The 22,335-nt window shown below is 34.6% G+C and overlaps 1 protein-coding gene across 1 annotated transcript in view; it reads left to right on the forward strand.

Annotated features, from left to right (window-relative positions):
• Positions 1-22,335, forward strand: part of LOC139758861 (glyoxylate/hydroxypyruvate reductase A-like) — a 154,770-nt gene that overhangs the window by 18,192 nt on the left and 114,243 nt on the right. The window contains exon 3 of the mRNA XM_071680726.1: positions 5,185-5,268. Within this exon, the coding sequence (XP_071536827.1) occupies positions 5,185-5,268 (84 nt within the window). The remainder of the gene's footprint in view (positions 1-5,184; positions 5,269-22,335) is intronic.

Genomic DNA, 22,335 nt, shown 5'->3' on the forward strand with positions numbered 1-22,335 from the left:
AGAGGTGCAACTGGAGGGATGTCTGATCATTATCTTGTGGAGGCTAAGGTGAAGATTAGTATGGGTTTTCAGAAAAGAAGAGTGAATGTTGGGGTGAAGAAGGTGGTGAGAGTAAGTGAGCTTGGGAAGGAGACCTGTGTGAAGAAGTATCAGGAGAGACTATGTACAGAATGGAAAAAGGTGAGAACAATGGAAGTAAGGGGAGTGGGGGAGGAATGGGATGTATTTAGGGAATCAGTGATGGATTGCGCAAAAGATGCTTGTGGCATGAGAAGAGTGGGAGGTGGGCTGTTTAGAAAGGGTAGTGAGTGGTGGGATGAAGAAGTAAGAGTATTAGTGAAAGAGAAGAGAGAGGCATTTGGACGATTTTTGCAGGGAAAAAATGCAATTGAGTGGGAGAAGTATAAAAGAAAGAGACAGGAGGTCAAGAGAAAGGTGCAAGAGGTGAAAAAAAGGGCAAATGAGAGTTGGGGTGAGAGACTATCAGTAAATTTTAGGGAGAATAAAAAGATGTTCTGGAAGGAGGTAAATAGGGTGCGTAAGACAAGGGAGCAAATGGGAACTTCAGTGAAGGGCGCAAATGGGGAGGTGATAACAAGTAGTGGTGATGTGAGAAGGAGATGGAATGAGTATTTTGAAGGTTTGTTGAATGTGTCTGATGACAGAGTGGCAGATATAGGGTGTTTGGGTCGAGGTGGTGTGCAAAGTGAGAGGGTTAGGGAAAATGATTTGGTAAACAGAGAAGAGGTAGTAAAAGCTTTGCGGAAGATGAAAGCCGGCAAGGCAGCAGGTTTGGATGGTATTGCTGTGGAATTTATTAAAAAAGGGGGTGACTGTATTGTTGACTGGTTGGTAAGGTTATTTAATGTATGTATGACTCATGGTGAGGTGCCTGAGGATTGGCGGAATGCGTGCATAGTGCCATTGTACAAAGGCAAAGGGGATAAGAGTGAGTGCTCAAATTACAGAGGTATAAGTTTGTTGAGTATTCCTGGTAAATTATATGGGAGGGTATTGATTGAGAGGGTGAAGGCATGTACAGAGCATCAGATTGGGGAAGAGCAGTGTGGTTTCAGAAGTGGTAGAGGATGTGTGGATCAGGTGTTTGCTTTGAAGAATGTATGTGAGAAATACTTAGAAAAGCAAATGGATTTGTATGTAGCATTTATGGATCTGGAGAAGGCATATGATAGAGTTGATAGAGATGCTCTGTGGAAGGTATTAAGAATATATGGTGTGGGAGGCAAGTTGTTAGAAGCAGTGAAAAGTTTTTATCGAGGATGTAAGGCATGTGTACGTGTAGGAAGAGAGGAAAGTGATTGGTTCTCAGTGAATGTAGGTTTGCGGCAGGGGTGTGTGATGTCTCCATGGTTGTTTAATTTGTTTATGGATGGGGTTGTTAGGGAGGTAAATGCAAGAGTCTTGGAAAGAGGGGCAAGTATGAAGTCTGTTGGGGATGAGAGAGCTTGGGAAGTGAGTCAGTTGTTGTTCGCTGATGATACAGCGCTGGTGGCGGATTCATGTGAGAAACTGCAGAAGCTGGTGACGGAGTTTGGTAAAGTGTGTGGAAGAAGAAAGTTAAGAGTAAATGTGAATAAGAGCAAGGTTATTAGGTACAGTAGGGTTGAGGGTCAAGTCAATTGGGAGGTGAGTTTGAATGGTGAAAAACTGGAGGAAGTGAAGTGTTTTAGATATCTTGGAGTGGATCTGTCAGCGGATGGAACCATGGAAGCGGAAGTGGATCATAGGGTGGGGGAGGGGGCGAAAATTTTGGGAGCCTTGAAAAATGTGTGGAAGTCGAGAACATTATCCCGGAAAGCAAAAATGGGTATGTTTGAAGGAATAGTGGTTCCAACAATGTTGTATGGTTGCGAGGCGTGGGCTATGGATAGAGTTGTGCGCAGGAGGATGGATGTGCTGGAAATGAGATGTTTGAGGACAATGTGTGGTGTGAGGTGGTTTGATCGAGTAAGTAACGTAAGGGTAAGAGAGATGTGTGGAAATAAAAAGAGCGTGGTTGAGAGAGCAGAAGAGGGTGTTTTAAAATGGTTTGGGCACATGGAGAGAATGAGTGAGGAAAGATTGACCAAGAGGATATATGTGTCGGAGGTGGAGGGAACGAGGAGAAGAGGGAGACCAAATTGGAGGTGGAAAGATGGAGTGAAAAAGATTTTGTGTGATCGGGGCCTGAACATGCAGGAGGGTGAAAGGAGGGCAAGGAATAGAGTGAATTGGAGCGATGTGGTATACAGGGGTTGACGTGCTGTCAGTGGATTGAATCAAGGCATGTGAAGCGTCCGGGGTAAACCATGGAAAGCTGTGTAGGTATGTATATTTGTGTGTGTGGACGTGTGTATGTACATGTGTATGGGGGGGGTTGGGCCATTTCTTTCGTCTGTTTCCTTGCGCTACCTCGCAAACGCGGGAGACAGCGACAAAGTATAAAAAAAAAAAAAAAAAAAAAAAATATATATATATATATATATATATATATATATATATATATATATCAATTATTTTGCTTTGTCGCTGTCTCCCTTGTTAGCGAGGTAGCGCAAGGAAGCAGACGAAAGAAAGGCCCAACCCACCCACATACACATGTATATACATACACGTCCACACACAGCATATATGCATACCCATACATCTCAATATATACATATATGTACATACACAGAGATGTACATATATGCCCAAGTACATAATTCATACTGTCTGCCTTTACTCATTCCTATCGCCACCCCGCCACACAATGAATAACAACCCCCTCCCCCCTCATGTGTGCGAGGTAGCGCTAGGAATGACAACAAAGGCCCCATTCGTTCACACTGAGTCTCTTGCTGTCATGTAATAATGCACCGAAACTACAGCTCCTTTTCCACACCCGGGCCCCACAGAACTTTCCATGGTTTACCCCAGACGCTTCACATGCCCTGGTTCAATCCATTGGCGTGCTAGCACGTCGACCCCGGTATACCACATCCTTCCAATTCACTCTATTCCTTGCACTGTGTTGATTATAAATCAATAAAATAAAGTACTAGTTGATACTGCTAGAACATCATGTTAAGTATTGTCTTATTTGACCGATACTTGCACCTTGTTCAATCTTCTGTGACTCACCCCAGATATCATATATATATATATATATATATATATATATATATATATATATATATATATATATATATATATATATATATATATATGTATCGTCCATGGGGATAGGGGAGAAAGAATACTTCCCACGTATTCCCTGCATGTCGTAGAAGGCGACTAAAAGGGGAGGGAGCGGGGGGGGGCTGGAAATCCTCACTTTTCAATTATTTTCTATTTTCTAAAAGAAGGAACAGAGAAGGGGGCCAGGTAAGGATATTCCATCAAAAGTCCAGTCCTTTGGTCTTAACGTTAACTTGCTAACGCGGGAAATGGCGAATAGTATGAAAGAAAACAAATATATATACATATATATATATATATATATATATATATATATATATATATATATATATATATATATATATATATATATATATATATCCCTGGGGATAGGGGAGAAAGAATACTTCCCACACACTCCCTGCGTGTCGTAGAAGGCGACTAAAAGGGGAGGGAGCGGGTGGCTGGAAATCCTCCCCTCTCGTTTTTTTCAATTTTCCAAAAGAAGGAACAGAGAAGGGGGCCAGGTGAGGATATTCCCTCGAAGGCCAAGTCCTCTGTTCTTAACGCTACCTCGTATCCCGGGAAATGGCGAATAGTACGAAAGAAAAGAAAGATATATATATATATATATATATATATATATATATATATATATATATATATATATATATATATATATATATATATATATATATATATATATATATATATATATATATATATATATATATTATCTTTTATGTGGACAGATAAAGGAAGTGGTTACAAATTTTGCCTACGAGAAAGTTTTCAGATTTGTATAGAACTTCACTATTATTCATGTTACAAACAATATTTTTTGTTCGATTATGGAAGTTTCATAGATATTTCTCGTGGTAAAGGAATTGCAGTTGATAACTGAATTAGCGTTATTCCAGTCAATTTAATGGCTATAATATTTAAAATGATTAAACAAGACTCTTGATTCTTCTCCTTTTCTTATTCTATATTTATGTTGCTTTAGTCTAACATAAAGATCTTTACCAGTCTGCTTAATATATGATATATTACAGCATTTACAAGGGATTCTGTAAACACAGGCGCAGAAATTTCTTGTGATTGATTAAGATATCCTTTATTCTATCGTTATTGCTGAAGACTATATTTACATTAAAGGATTTAAGCAAACTCGGAAGTAATGTAAAATCATTACTAAAAGATTCTTAGTATCAAGAGGAGGTTTGGGCTTACTTCTATAACATGATTTCTTTACCAACTTAAGAGATTTATCAGTGAAAGATCTAGGGTATTTTAACTTGGATCCAATAGAATATATCTTGGGAAACCCATCATCACACTCTTCTGCATGTTCAGGCCCCGAGTCTTCACTGCATATCTCTTAGTTACCCCGTTTTCTTATTCCCTCTACTCCTGACGTGTGTACCTTCTTAGTCAGCCTTTCCTCACTCATTCCTACCACATGTCCAAACCATTTCATCACACTCTATTCACTTTTTCTTTTTTATACATGCTTCTCTTACTACCACACGTCTCTCTTACTCTATCATTTCTTCTTCGACTAAACCGACTTTCGCCATATAGTGACTTCAAACATTTCCTTTCCAGCGCATGTATCTTCTTCACATTATTGTCCAACGCCTTACAACACTGACGAGATTACTATACCATCAAACATCTTTGCCCTTAACGCTAGGAACCTCTCGTTCCTCACATTCCTCAGTGCTGCTAAGAACTTTGTTTCCTCAGCTACTCTATAGCTCACTTCATCTCCTGTGGTTCCATTCGCTGCCATATCCACATCAAGGTAGCTAAAGCTCTCCATTTCTCTATTTTTGTCCATTCAGACTCATACTGTTATTAACCTATTGCTATTCTCTGCTAAACCTAATAATTTTGTTTGATATTCACATTTGCTCTCAAGATTCTCTTTTCCCGCATTCTTTAATGCTCACACACCAGCATGTGCAGTATCTTACTCACTCTGCCACCAGTGGCTGGTCAACTAACAGTCTGTTCTGTCAGATACTCGGTCGACTGCCAAAGCTACAGTGGGTGCAGTGTACATTTGCTGGAGTTGAACTGCTGACCTGGTATTTCAAGGATAAGGTAAGTGAAGGAACAGTTTTCACAGTATTTAGTAAAATATATTTTGATAAAAACTCAATTTATGTTAAGATTTCATATACTTCTGTGTCTCATTTTTGGCGCCGTCAACATCCCACCTCCTCATAGCGACCACCTCCTCATAGCGACCACCTCCTCATAGCGATCATAGAAACGCTGCCTCAGCCCCCCCCTCTCACGGGCCTCCCACCCAGCGGTATAGGTCGGGAGGTATGTGGTCAGGTCATCGCAGGTCAGACACTATGGATGTTACATCGGGGGTAGGAGACGGAGTCACTCAGTATAATCGGTGTTTGTAGGGTTGAGAGAAGGAGGATGTCCCAACCGACCGTCGGGCACACGAGAAGGTAGCAGCATCCATACATGCCTGGTCAGGGTAAGTCTGGCCAGGTGAGGAGACCGGGTTGTTTACTGCTTGACAAGTCACTTCGGGATGCATCTCTTCTCTCAATGTTAGGTTTGTTGGTGAAGCGGGGATCTGTGGGCTGAGGTTGCTGAAGTGGAGGTAACATAGAGGGTGAGTGGTTCGTTTTGAAGTGGGTTAGATGGGAGGGGATGAAGTGGGTTAGATGAAGGGGAATGAATTGGGTTGGATGGCTGGCGATGAATTAGGTTTGATGGGAACAATAAAGTGAGTTCGATTGGGGGGGGGGTGAAATGGGTTGGATGGGAGGGGATGAAGCGGGTTGGATTGGGAGGACTGAAGTGGGTTGGACGAGAGTAGTTGAATTAGGTTGGGTTAGGTTGTGATTCATGCAATATGTTTATTTTCAATCTTGAGTTGTGTGTTTGTAGAATTAGTCCACATTTCCTCTACTGTGTAAACGCCAAGAAGTTTTGTCCAATTGGAACTGCGAATTTCATGTCTAATGTTTTCAAAATGTTCTGGCCTGTAATCTGGGATCAAGAGTTTGTTGTCATTTATTTCATAATCTAAATTTATCTCAAATGTAATCAAAGTGTGATTCATGTTTGACAACCTCTCGCTAACTTAGCAAGAGTTGATAAGTTTGTGTCACTAGAGAGGACAAGATCAAGAATGTTCTGACCTGAAGCTGGTTATCAATTAAGTGTTCTTGAAAAGCGTCTTCAATCAGTTCCGTTAGTCTCGTTCCCTCTTGGTCATCTGTTAATGTGTTCCAATTTAGGTTTGCACTGTTAAAGTCTGCTACTGTTATAACATCTTTACTGTTTACTATAGCTTTGATTTCATTGTATAAAATCTTATTGTTGTCTTTACTGTTTACTATAGTTTTAATTTTATTGTATAATATTTTATTGTTGTCTTCATTTTGCTTAGGAGGTCTGTAAATAACGCCAAGATGTGGTTTACCTCTAAAATTGTCAGTAATGTGAATATAGAGAGTGGCAAGTGGGTGTGTGCGCGTATGTGTGTGTGTGTGTGTGTGTGTGTGTGTGTGTGTGTGTGTGTGTGTGTGTGTGTGTGTGTCTGTGACTATTTCTATTATCCTAATAACACTTAGATTGTCATCAACATAGATCAGATCTCCACCACCTGCCCTGTACAAACCATCTATCGTAGTTTGTATCCAGGTATTGCTAACCCGGTCATGAAGTGTTCATTGTTGACCCATCTTTCTGAGATTGCAATAATGATCGGTTTTTCAGTAACTGCATGGGATATAAGTTCATCATAGGATATAAGTTCATTATAGGATATAAGTTCATTATAGGATAAAAGTTCATCATAGGATATATGTTCATTATAGGGTATAAGTTCATCATAGGATATAAGTTCATTATAGGATATAAGTTCATTATAGGATAAAAGTTCATCATAGGATATATGTTCATTATAGGATATAAGTTCATCATAGGATATAAGTTCATTATAGGATATAAGTTCACTATAGGATAAAAGTTCATCATAGGATATATGTTCATTATAGGATATAAGTTCATCATAGGATATAAGTTCATCATAGGACATATGTTCACTATAGGATATAAGTTCATCATAGGATGCATGTTCATCATAGGACAAAAGTTCATCATAGGATATAAGTTCATCATAGGATATAAGTTCATTATAGGATATACGTTCATTATAGGATAAAAGTTCATCATAGGATATATGTTCATCATAGGATATAAGTTCATTATAGGATATAAGTTCATTATAGGATAAAAGTTCATCATAGGATATATGTTCATTATAGGATATAAGTTCATCATAGGATATAAGTTCATTATAGGATATAAGTTCATTATAGGATAAAAGTATATGTTCATTATAGGATATAAGTTCATCATAGGATATAAGTTCATTATAGGATAAAAGTTCATCATAGGATATATGTTCATTATAGGATATAAGTTCATCATAGGATATAAGTTCATTATAGGATATAAGTTCACTATAGGATAAAAGTTCATCATAGGATATATGTTCATTATAGGATATAAGTTCATCATAGGATATAAGTTCATCATAGGACATATGTTCACTATAGGATATAAGTTCATCATAGGATGCATGTTCATCATAGGACAAAAGTTCATCATAGGATATAAGTTCATCATAGGATATAAGTTCATTATAGGATATACGTTCATTATAGGATAAAAGTTCATCATAGGATATATGTTCATCATAGGATATAAGTTCATTATAGGATATAAGTTCATCATAGGATATAAGTTCATTATAGGATATAAGTTCATCATAGGATATAAGTTCATCTTAGGATATGAGTTCATTACGGGATATGTTCATCATATGTTCATCATAGAATATAAGCTCATTATAGGATATAGGATCATCATAGGATAAAAGTTCATCATAGGATATAAGTTCATTATACGATATAAGTTCATCATAGGATGTATGTTCATCATAGGATAAAAGTTCATCATAGGATAAAAGTTCATCATAGGATATAAGTTCACCATAGGATATAGGTTCATTATAGGATATAAGTTCATTATAGGATACAAATTCATTATAGGATACAAGTTCATCATAGGATGAGTTCATCATAGGATATAAGTTCATTATAGGATATAAGTTCATTATAGGATATAAGTTCATCATAGGATAAGTTCATCATAGGATATAAGTTCATCATAGGATATAAGTTCATTATAGGACATAAGTTCATTATAGGATATAAGTTCATTATAGGATATAAGTTCGTCATAGGATCTAAGTTCATTATAGGATATAAGTTCATTATAGGATATAAGTTCATCATAGGATGAGTTCATCATAGGATATAAGTTCATTATAGGATATAAGTTCATTATAGGATATAAGTTCATCATAGGATAAGTTCATCATAGGATATAAGTTCATCAAGGAAATAACTTCATTATAGGTTATAGGTTCATTATACGATATAAGTTCATTATGGGATATAAGTTCATTATAGGATATAGGTTCATCAGAGCTTATAAGTTCATTATAGGATATAAATTCATTATAGGATATAAGTTCATTACAGGATATAGGTTCATTATAGGATATAAGTTCATTATAGGATATAAGTTCATTGTAAGATATAAGCTCATTATAGGATATAAGTTCATCATAGGATATAAGTTCATTATAGGATATAAGTTCACTGTAGGATATAGGTTCATTATAGGATATAAGTTCACTCTAAGATATAAGCTCATTATAGGACATAAGTTCATCATAGGATATAAGTTCATTATAGGATATAAGTTCACTGTAGGATATAAGTTCATTATAGGATATAAGTTCAATATAGGATACAAGTTCATCATAGAATATAAGTTCATTATAGGCTATAAGTTCATCACAGAATATATGTTCATAATAGCAATGAAATGGGTATGTTTGAAGGAATAGTGGTTCCAACAATGTTGTATGGTTGCGAGGCATGGGCTATGGATAGAGTTGTGCGCAGGAGGGTGGATGTGCTGGAAATGAGATGTTTGAGGACAATATGTGGTGTGAGGTGGTTTGATCGAGTAAGTAATGTAAGGGTGAGAGAGATGTGTGGAAATAAGAAGAGCGTGGTTGAGAGAGCAGAAGAGGGTGTTTTGAAATGGTTTGGGCACATGGAGAGAATGAGTGAGGAAAGATTGACCAAGAGGATATATGTGTTGGAGGTGGAGGGAACGAGGAGTAGTGGGAACCAAATTGGAGGTGGAAAGATGAAGTGAAAAAGATTTCGAGTGATCGGGGCCTGAACATGCAGGCGGGTGAAAGGCGGGCAAGGAATAGAGTGAATTGGATCGATTTGGTATATCGGGGTCGACGTGCTGTCAATGGATTGAATCAGGGCATGTGGAGCGTCTGGGGTAAACCATGGAAAGTTGCGTGGGGCCTGGATGTGGAAAGGGAGCTGTGGTTTCGGGCATTATTGCATGACAGCTACAGACTGAGTTTGAACGAATGGGGCCTTTGTTGTCTTTTCCTAGCGCTACCTCGCACACATGAGGGGGGAGGGGGATGTTATTCCATGTGTGGCGAGGTGGCGATGGAAATGAATAAAGGCAGACAGTGTGAATTGTGTGCATGTGTATATATGTATATGTCTGTGTGTGTATATATATGTGTACATTGAGATGTATGGGTATGTATGTTTGCGTGTGTGGACGTGTATGTATAAACAAGTGTATGGGGGTGGGTTGGGCCATTCCTTTCGTGTGTTTCCTTGCGCTACCTCACAAACGCGGGAGACAGCGACAAAGCAAAATAAATAATAAATGAATATAGGATATAACTTCATTATAGAATATAAGTTCATTATAGGATATAAGTTCATTGTAGGATATAAGTTCATTATAGGATATAAGTTCATCATAGGATATAACTTCATTATAGGATATAACTTCATCATAGGATATAAGTTCATTATAGAATATAAGTTCATTATAGGATATAAGTTCATTGTAGGATATAAGTTCATTTAAGGATATAAGTTCATCATAGGGTATAGGTTTATCATAGGATATAAGTTCATTATAGGATGTAAGTTCATTACAGAAAATAAGTTCATTATAGGTTATGAGTTCATTATAGGATATAAGTTCATGATAGCATATACGTTCATCATAGGATATAAGGTCATTATAGGATGTAAGTTCATTATACGATATAAGTTCATTATAGGATATAACTTCATCACAGGATATAAGTTCATCATAGAACATAAGTTCATTATGGGATATAAGTTCATTATAGGATATAGGTTCATCATAGGATATAAGTTCTTCATAGGATATAAGTTCATCATAGGATATAAGTTCATTATAGGATATAAGTTCATCATAGGATGTAAGTTCATTATAAGATATAAGTTCATCATAGGGTATAAGTTCATCATAGGATAAGTTCATTATAGGATATAAGTTCACCATAGGATATAATGTGATTATAGGATATAAGTTTATCATAGGATATTTGTTCATCATAGGATTTAAGTTCATTATAGGACATAAGTTCATCATATGATATAAGTTCATCATAGAATATAAGTTTATTACAGGATATAAGCTCATTATAGGATATGAGTTCATTATAGGATGTAAGTTCTTCATAGGATATAAGTTCATCTTAGGGTATAAGTTCATTATAGGATGTAAGTTCATCATAGGATATAAGTTCATTATAGGATATAAGTTCATCATAGGATCTAAGTTCATTATAGGATATAAGTTCATTATAGGATATAAGTTCATCATATGATAAGTTCATCATAGGATATAAGTTCATCATAGGATATAAGTTCATTATAGGATATAAGTTCATTATAGGATATAAGTTCATCATAGGATGAGTTCATCATAGGATATAAGTTCATTATAGGATATACGTTCATTATAGGATATAACTTCATCATAGGATAAGTTCATCATAGGATATAAGTTCATCATAGGGTATAAGTTCATTATAGGACATAAGTTCATTATAGGATATGAGTTCATTATAGGATATGAGTTCATTATAGGATATAATCATCATAGGATATAAGTTCATTATAGGATATAAGTTCATTATAGGATATAAGTTCATTATAGGACATAAGTTCATCATAGGATCTAAGTTCATTATAGGATATAAGTTCATTATGGGATATAAGTTCATCATAGGATAAGTTCATCATAGGATATAAGTTCATTATAGGATATAAGTTAATTACAGGATATAAGTTCATCATAGGATATAAGTTCATTATAGTATATAAGTTCATCATAGGATAAGTTCATCATAGGATATAAGTTCATTATAGGATATAAGTTCATTATAGGATATATGTTCATAATAGGATATAAGTTCATTACAGGATATAAGTTCATTATAGGATATAGGTTCATTATACGATATAAGTTCATTATAGGATATAAGTTCATTACAGGATATAGGTTCATCAGAGCATATAAGTTCATTATAGGATATAAGTTCATTATAGGATATAAGTTCATTATAGGATATAAGTTCATTATGGGATATAAGTTCATCATAGGATAAGTTCATCATAGGATATAAGTTCATTATAGGATATAAGTTCATTATTATCCCTGGGGATAGGGGATTAAGAATACTTCCCACGTATTCCCTGCGTGTCGTAGAAGGCGACTAAAAGGGGAGGGAGCGGGGGGCTGGAAATCCTCCCCTCTCGTTTTTTTTTAATTTTCCAAAAGAAGGAACAGAGAATTGGGCCAGTCAAAAGCCCAGTCCTCTGTTCTTAATGCTACCTCGCTAACGCGGGAAATGGCGAATAGTTTAAAAGAAAAAAGAAAAAGTTCATTATAGGATATAAGTTCATCAGAGGATATAAGTTCATCAGAGACATAAGTTCATCATAGGATATAAGTTCATTATAGGATATAAGTTCATTACAGGATATAACTTCATTATAGGTTATAGGTTCATTATACGATATAAGTTCATTATGGGATATAAGTTCATTATAGGATATAGGTTCATCAGAGCATATAAGTTCATTATAGGATATAAATTCATTATAGGATATAAGTTCATTACAGGATATAGGTTCATTATAGGATATAAGTTCATTATAGGATATAAGTTCATTGTAAGATATAAGCTCATTATAGGATATAAGTTCATCATAGGATATAAGTTCATTATAGGATATAAGTTCACTGTAGGATATAGGTTCATTATAGGATATAAGTTCACTCTAAGATATAAGCTCATTATAGGACATAAGTTCATCATAGGATATAAGTTCATTATAGGATATAAGTTCACTGTAGGATATAAGTTCATTATAGGATATAAGTTCAATATAGGATACAAGTTCATCATAGAATATAAGTTCATTATAGGCTATAAGTTCATCACAGAATATATGTTCATAATAGCAATGAAATGGGTATGTTTGAAGGAATAGTGGTTCCAACAATGTTGTATGGTTGCGAGGCATGGGCTATGGATAGAGTTGTGCGCAGGAGGGTGGATGTGCTGGAAATGAGATGTTTGAGGACAATATGTGGTGTGAGGTGGTTTGATCGAGTAAGTAATGTAAGGGTGAGAGAGATGTGTGGAAATAAGAAGAGCGTGGTTGAGAGAGCAGAAGAGGGTGTTTTGAAATGGTTTGGGCACATGGAGAGAATGAGTGAGGAAAGATTGACCAAGAGGATATATGTGTTGGAGGTGGAGGGAACGAGGAGTAGTGGGAACCAAATTGGAGGTGGAAAGATGAAGTGAAAAAGATTTCGAGTGATCGGGGCCTGAACATGCAGGCGGGTGAAAGGCGGGCAAGGAATAGAGTGAATTGGATCGATTTGGTATATCGGGGTCGACGTGCTGTCAATGGATTGAATCAGGGCATGTGGAGCGTCTGGGGTAAACCATGGAAAGTTGCGTGGGGCCTGGATGTGGAAAGGGAGCTGTGGTTTCGGGCATTATTGCATGACAGCTACAGACTGAGTTTGAACGAATGGGGCCTTTGTTGTCTTTTCCTAGCGCTACCTCGCACACATGAGGGGGGAGGGGGATGTTATTCCATGTGTGGCGAGGTGGCGATGGAAATGAATAAAGGCAGACAGTGTGAATTGTGTGCATGTGTATATATGTATATGTCTGTGTGTGTATATATATGTGTACATTGAGATGTATGGGTATGTATGTTTGCGTGTGTGGACGTGTATGTATAAACAAGTGTATGGGGGTGGGTTGGGCCATTCCTTTCGTGTGTTTCCTTGCGCTACCTCACAAACGCGGGAGACAGCGACAAAGCAAAATAAATAATAAATGAATATAGGATATAACTTCATTATAGAATATAAGTTCATTATAGGATATAAGTTCATTGTAGGATATAAGTTCATTATAGGATATAAGTTCATCATAGGATATAACCTCATTATAGGATATAACTTCATCATAGGATATAAGTTCATTATAGAATATAAGTTCATTATAGGATATAAGTTCATTGTAGGATATAAGTTCATTTAAGGATATAAGTTCATCATAGGGTATAGGTTTATCATAGGATATAAGTTCATTGTAGGATATAAGTTCATTTAAGGATATAAGTTCATCATAGGGTATAGGTTTATCATAGGATATAAGTTCATTATAGGATGTAAGTTCATTACAGAAAATAAGTTCATTATAGGTTATGAGTTCATTATAGGATATAAGTTCATGATAGCATATACGTTCATCATAGGATATAAGGTCATTATAGGATGTAAGTTCATTATACGATATAAGTTCATTATAGGATATAACTTCATCACAGGATATAAGTTCATCATAGAACATAAGTTCATTATGGGATATAAGTTCATTATAGGATATAGGTTCATCATAGGATATAAGTTCTTCATAGGATATAAGTTCATCATAGGATATAAGTTCATTATAGGATATAAGTTCATCATAGGATGTAAGTTCATTATAAGATATAAGTTCATCATAGGGTATAAGTTCATCATAGGATAAGTTCATTATAGGATATAAGTTCACCATAGGATATAATGTGATTATAGGATATAAGTTTATCATAGGATATTTGTTCATCATAGGATTTAAGTTCATTATAGGACATAAGTTCATCATATGATATAAGTTCATCATAGAATATAAGTTTATTACAGGATATAAGCTCATTATAGGATATGAGTTCATTATAGGATATAAGTTCTTCATAGGATATAAGTTCATCTTAGGGTATAAGTTCATTATAGGATGTAAGTTCATCATAGGATATAAGTTCATTATAGGATATAAGTTCATCATAGGATCTAAGTTCATTATAGGATATAAGTTCATTATAGGATATAAGTTCATCATATGATAAGTTCATCATAGGATATAAGTTCATCATAGGATATAAGTTCATTATAGGATATAAGTTCATTATAGGATATAAGTTCATCATAGGATGAGTTCATCATAGGATATAAGTTCATTATAGGATATACGTTCATTATAGGATATAACTTCATCATAGGATAAGTTCATCATAGGATATAAGTTCATCATAGGGTATAAGTTCATTATAGGACATAAGTTCATTATAGGATATGAGTTCATTATAGGATATGAGTTCATTATAGGATATAATCATCATAGGATATAAGTTCATTATAGGATATAAGTTCATTATAGGATATAAGTTCATTATAGGACATAAGTTCATCATAGGATCTAAGTTCATTATAGGATATAAGTTCATTATGGGATATAAGTTCATCATAGGATAAGTTCATCATAGGATATAAGTTCATTATAGGATATAAGTTAATTACAGGATATAAGTTCATCATAGGATATAAGTTCATTATAGTATATAAGTTCATCATAGGATAAGTTCATCATAGGATATAAGTTCATTATAGGATATAAGTTCATTATAGGATATATGTTCATAATAGGATATAAGTTCATTACAGGATATAAGTTCATTATAGGATATAGGTTCATTATACGATATAAGTTCATTATAGGATATAAGTTCATTACAGGATATAGGTTCATCAGAGCATATAAGTTCATTATAGGATATAAGTTCATTATAGGATATAAGTTCATTATAGGATATAAGTTCATTATGGGATATAAGTTCATCATAGGATAAGTTCATCATAGGATATAAGTTCATTATAGGATATAAGTTCATTATTATCCCTGGGGATAGGGGATTAAGAATACTTCCCACGTATTCCCTGCGTGTCGTAGAAGGCGACTAAAAGGGGAGGGAGCGGGGGGCTGGAAATCCTCCCCTCTCGTTTTTTTTTAATTTTCCAAAAGAAGGAACAGAGAATTGGGCCAGTCAAAAGCCCAGTCCTCTGTTCTTAATGCTACCTCGCTAACGCGGGAAATGGCGAATAGTTTAAAAGAAAAAAGAAAAAGTTCATTATAGGATATAAGTTCATCAGAGGATATAAGTTCATCAGAGACATAAGTTCATCATAGGATATAAGTTCATTATAGGATATAAGTTCATTACAGGATATAACTTCATTATAGGTTATAGGTTCATTATACGATATAAGTTCATTATGGGATATAAGTTCATTATAGGATATAGGTTCATCAGAGCATATAAGTTCATTATAGGATATAAATTCATTATAGGATATAAGTTCATTACAGGATATAGGTTCATTATAGGATATAAGTTCATTATAGGATATAAGTTCATTGTAAGATATAAGCTCATTATAGGATATAAGTTCATCATAGGATATAAGTTCATTATAGGATATAAGTTCACTGTAGGATATAGGTTCATTATAGGATATAAGTTCACTCTAAGATATAAGCTCATTATAGGACATAAGTTCATCATAGGATATAAGTTCATTATAGGATATAAGTTCACTGTAGGATATAAGTTCATTATAGGATATAAGTTCAATATAGGATACAAGTTCATCATAGAATATAAGTTCATTATAGGCTATAAGTTCATCACAGAATATATGTTCATAATAGCAATGAAATGGGTATGTTTGAAGGAATAGTGGTTCCAACAATGTTGTATGGTTGCGAGGCATGGGCTATGGATAGAGTTGTGCGCAGGAGGGTGGATGTGCTGGAAATGAGATGTTTGAGGACAATATGTGGTGTGAGGTGGTTTGATCGAGTAAGTAATGTAAGGGTGAGAGAGATGTGTGGAAATAAGAAGAGCGTGGTTGAGAGAGCAGAAGAGGGTGTTTTGAAATGGTTTGGGCACATGGAGAGAATGAGTGAGGAAAGATTGACCAAGAGGATATATGTGTTGGAGGTGGAGGGAACGAGGAGTAGTGGGAACCAAATTGGAGGTGGAAAGATGAAGTGAAAAAGATTTCGAGTGATCGGGGCCTGAACATGCAGGCGGGTGAAAGGCGGGCAAGGAATAGAGTGAATTGGATCGATTTGGTATATCGGGGTCGACGTGCTGTCAATGGATTGAATCAGGGCATGTGGAGCGTCTGGGGTAAACCATGGAAAGTTGCGTGGGGCCTGGATGTGGAAAGGGAGCTGTGGTTTCGGGCATTATTGCATGACAGCTACAGACTGAGTTTGAACGAATGGGGCCTTTGTTGTCTTTTCCTAGCGCTACCTCGCACACATGAGGGGGGAGGGGGATGTTATTCCATGTGTGGCGAGGTGGCGATGGAAATGAATAAAGGCAGACAGTGTGAATTGTGTGCATGTGTATATATGTATATGTCTGTGTGTGTATATATATGTGTACATTGAGATGTATGGGTATGTATGTTTGCGTGTGTGGACGTGTATGTATAAACAAGTGTATGGGGGTGGGTTGGGCCATTCCTTTCGTGTGTTTCCTTGCGCTACCTCACAAACGCGGGAGACAGCGACAAAGCAAAATAAATAATAAATGAATATAGGATATAACTTCATTATAGAATATAAGTTCATTATAGGATATAAGTTCATTGTAGGATATAAGTTCATTATAGGATATAAGTTCATCATAGGATATAACTTCATTATAGGATATAACTTCATCATAGGATATAAGTTCATTATAGAATATAAGTTCATTATAGGATATAAGTTCATTGTAGGATATAAGTTCATTTAAGGATATAAGTTCATCATAGGGTATAGGTTTATCATAGGATATAAGTTCATTATAGGATGTAAGTTCATTACAGAAAATAAGTTCATTATAGGTTATGAGTTCATTATAGGATATAAGTTCATGATAGCATATACGTTCATCATAGGATATAAGGTCATTATAGGATGTAAGTTCATTATACGATATAAGTTCATTATAGGATATAACTTCATCACAGGATATAAGTTCATCATAGAACATAAGTTCATTATGGGATATAAGTTCATTATAGGATATAGGTTCATCATAGGATATAAGTTCTTCATAGGATATAAGTTCATCATAGGATATAAGTTCATTATAGGATATAAGTTCATCATAGGATGTAAGTTCATTATAAGATATAAGTTCATCATAGGGTATAAGTTCATCATAGGATAAGTTCATTATAGGATATAAGTTCACCATAGGATATAATGTGATTATAGGATATAAGTTTATCATAGGATATTTGTTCATCATAGGATTTAAGTTCATTATAGGACATAAGTTCATCATATGATATAAGTTCATCATAGAATATAAGTTTATTACAGGATATAAGCTCATTATAGGATATGAGTTCATTATAGGATATAAGTTCTTCATAGGATATAAGTTCATCTTAGGGTATAAGTTCATTATAGGATGTAAGTTCATCATAGGATATAAGTTCATTATAGGATATAAGTTCATCATAGGATCTAAGTTCATTATAGGATATAAGTTCATTATAGGATATAAGTTCATCATATGATAAGTTCATCATAGGATATAAGTTCATCATAGGATATAAGTTCATTATAGGATATAAGTTCATTATAGGATATAAGTTCATCATAGGATGAGTTCATCATAGGATATAAGTTCATTATAGGATATACGTTCATTATAGGATATAACTTCATCATAGGATAAGTTCATCATAGGATATAAGTTCATCATAGGGTATAAGTTCATTATAGGACATAAGTTCATTATAGGATATGAGTTCATTATAGGATATGAGTTCATTATAGGATATAATCATCATAGGATATAAGTTCATTATAGGATATAAGTTCATTATAGGATATAAGTTCATTATAGGACATAAGTTCATCATAGGATCTAAGTTCATTATAGGATATAAGTTCATTATGGGATATAAGTTCATCATAGGATAAGTTCATCATAGGATATAAGTTCATTATAGGATATAAGTTAATTACAGGATATAAGTTCATCATAGGATATAAGTTCATTATAGTATATAAGTTCATCATAGGATAAGTTCATTATAGGATATAAGTTCATTATAGGATATAAGTTCATTATAGGATATATGTTCATAATAGGATATAAGTTCATTACAGGATATAAGTTCATTATAGGATATAGGTTCATTATACGATATAAGTTCATTATAGGATATAAGTTCATTACAGGATATAGGTTCATCAGAGCATATAAGTTCATTATAGGATATAAGTTCATTATAGGATATAAGTTCATTATAGGATATAAGTTCATTATGGGATATAAGTTCATCATAGGATAAGTTCATCATAGGATATAAGTTCATTATAGGATATAAGTTCATTATTATCCCTGGGGATAGGGGATTAAGAATACTTCCCACGTATTCCCTGCGTGTCGTAGAAGGCGACTAAAAGGGGAGGGAGCGGGGGGCTGGAAATCCTCCCCTCTCGTTTTTTTTTAATTTTCCAAAAGAAGGAACAGAGAATTGGGCCAGTCAAAAGCCCAGTCCTCTGTTCTTAATGCTACCTCGCTAACGCGGGAAATGGCGAATAGTTTAAAAGAAAAAAGAAAAAGTTCATTATAGGATATAAGTTCATCAGAGGATATAAGTTCATCAGAGACATAAGTTCATCATAGGATATAAGTTCATTATAGGATATAAGTTCATTACAGGATATAACTTCATTATAGGTTATAGGTTCATTATACGATATAAGTTCATTATGGGATATAAGTTCATTATAGGATATAGGTTCATCAGAGCATATAAGTTCATTATAGGATATAAATTCATTATAGGATATAAGTTCATTACAGGATATAGGTTCATTATAGGATATAAGTTCATTATAGGATATAAGTTCATTGTAAGATATAAGCTCATTATAGGATATAAGTTCATCATAGGATATAAGTTCATTATAGGATATAAGTTCACTGTAGGATATAGGTTCATTATAGGATATAAGTTCACTCTAAGATATAAGCTCATTATAGGACATAAGTTCATCATAGGATATAAGTTCATTATAGGATATAAGTTCACTGTAGGATATAAGTTCATTATAGGATATAAGTTCAATATAGGATACAAGTTCATCATAGAATATAAGTTCATTATAGGCTATAAGTTCATCACAGAATATATGTTCATAATAGCAATGAAATGGGTATGTTTGAAGGAATAGTGGTTCCAACAATGTTGTATGGTTGCGAGGCATGGGCTATGGATAGAGTTGTGCGCAGGAGGGTGGATGTGCTGGAAATGAGATGTTTGAGGACAATATGTGGTGTGAGGTGGTTTGATCGAGTAAGTAATGTAAGGGTGAGAGAGATGTGTGGAAATAAGAAGAGCGTGGTTGAGAGAGCAGAAGAGGGTGTTTTGAAATGGTTTGGGCACATGGAGAGAATGAGTGAGGAAAGATTGACCAAGAGGATATATGTGTTGGAGGTGGAGGGAACGAGGAGTAGTGGGAACCAAATTGGAGGTGGAAAGATGAAGTGAAAAAGATTTCGAGTGATCGGGGCCTGAACATGCAGGCGGGTGAAAGGCGGGCAAGGAATAGAGTGAATTGGATCGATTTGGTATATCGGGGTCGACGTGCTGTCAATGGATTGAATCAGGGCATGTGGAGCGTCTGGGGTAAACCATGGAAAGTTGCGTGGGGCCTGGATGTGGAAAGGGAGCTGTGGTTTCGGGCATTATTGCATGACAGCTACAGACTGAGTTTGAACGAATGGGGCCTTTGTTGTCTTTTCCTAGCGCTACCTCGCACACATGAGGGGGGAGGGGGATGTTATTCCATGTGTGGCGAGGTGGCGATGGAAATGAATAAAGGCAGACAGTGTGAATTGTGTGCATGTGTATATATGTATATGTCTGTGTGTGTATATATATGTGTACATTGAGATGTATGGGTATGTATGTTTGCGTGTGTGGACGTGTATGTATAAACAAGTGTATGGGGGTGGGTTGGGCCATTCCTTTCGTGTGTTTCCTTGCGCTACCTCACAAACGCGGGAGACAGCGACAAAGCAAAATAAATAATAAATGAATATAGGATATAACTTCATTATAGAATATAAGTTCATTATAGGATATAAGTTCATTGTAGGATATAAGTTCATTATAGGATATAAGTTCATCATAGGATATAACTTCATTATAGGATATAACTTCATCATAGGATATAAGTTCATTATAGAATATAAGTTCATTATAGGATATAAGTTCATTGTAGGATATAAGTTCATTTAAGGATATAAGTTCATCATAGGGTATAGGTTTATCATAGGATATAAGTTCATTATAGGATGTAAGTTCATTACAGAAAATAAGTTCATTATAGGTTATGAGTTCATTATAGGATATAAGTTCATGATAGCATATACGTTCATCATAGGATATAAGGTCATTATAGGATGTAAGTTCATTATACGATATAAGTTCATTATAGGATATAACTTCATCACAGGATATAAGTTCATCATAGAACATAAGTTCATTATGGGATATAAGTTCATTATAGGATATAGGTTCATCATAGGATATAAGTTCTTCATAGGATATAAGTTCATCATAGGATATAAGTTCATTATAGGATATAAGTTCATCATAGGATGTAAGTTCATTATAAGATATAAGTTCATCATAGGGTATAAGTTCATCATAGGATAAGTTCATTATAGGATATAAGTTCACCATAGGATATAATGTGATTATAGGATATAAGTTTATCATAGGATATTTGTTCATCATAGGATTTAAGTTCATTATAGGACATAAGTTCATCATATGATATAAGTTCATCATAGAATATAAGTTTATTACAGGATATAAGCTCATTATAGGATATGAGTTCATTATAGGATATAAGTTCTTCATAGGATATAAGTTCATCTTAGGGTATAAGTTCATTATAGGATGTAAGTTCATCATAGGATATAAGTTCATTATAGGATATAAGTTCATCATAGGATCTAAGTTCATTATAGGATATAAGTTCATTATAGGATATAAGTTCATCATATGATAAGTTCATCATAGGATATAAGTTCATCATAGGATATAAGTTCATTATAGGATATAAGTTCATTATAGGATATAAGTTCATCATAGGATGAGTTCATCATAGGATATAAGTTCATTATAGGATATACGTTCATTATAGGATATAACTTCATCATAGGATAAGTTCATCATAGGATATAAGTTCATCATAGGGTATAAGTTCATTATAGGACATAAGTTCATTATAGGATATGAGTTCATTATAGGATATGAGTTCATTATAGGATATAATCATCATAGGATATAAGTTCATTATAGGATATAAGTTCATTATAGGATATAAGTTCATTATAGGACATAAGTTCATCATAGGATCTAAGTTCATTATAGGATATAAGTTCATTATGGGATATAAGTTCATCATAGGATAAGTTCATCATAGGATATAAGTTCATTATAGGATATAAGTTAATTACAGGATATAAGTTCATCATAGGATATAAGTTCATTATAGTATATAAGTTCATCATAGGATAAGTTCATCATAGGATATAAGTTCATTATAGGATATAAGTTCATTATAGGATATATGTTCATAATAGGATATAAGTTCATTACAGGATATAAGTTCATTATAGGATATAGGTTCATTATACGATATAAGTTCATTATAGGATATAAGTTCATTACAGGATATAGGTTCATCAGAGCATATAAGTTCATTATAGGATATAAGTTCATTATAGGATATAAGTTCATTATAGGATA

Source organism: Panulirus ornatus, chromosome 31 (genome assembly GCF_036320965.1).
Source record: "Panulirus ornatus isolate Po-2019 chromosome 31, ASM3632096v1, whole genome shotgun sequence".
In the NCBI taxonomy this organism is placed as follows: domain Eukaryota; kingdom Metazoa; phylum Arthropoda; class Malacostraca; order Decapoda; family Palinuridae; genus Panulirus; species Panulirus ornatus.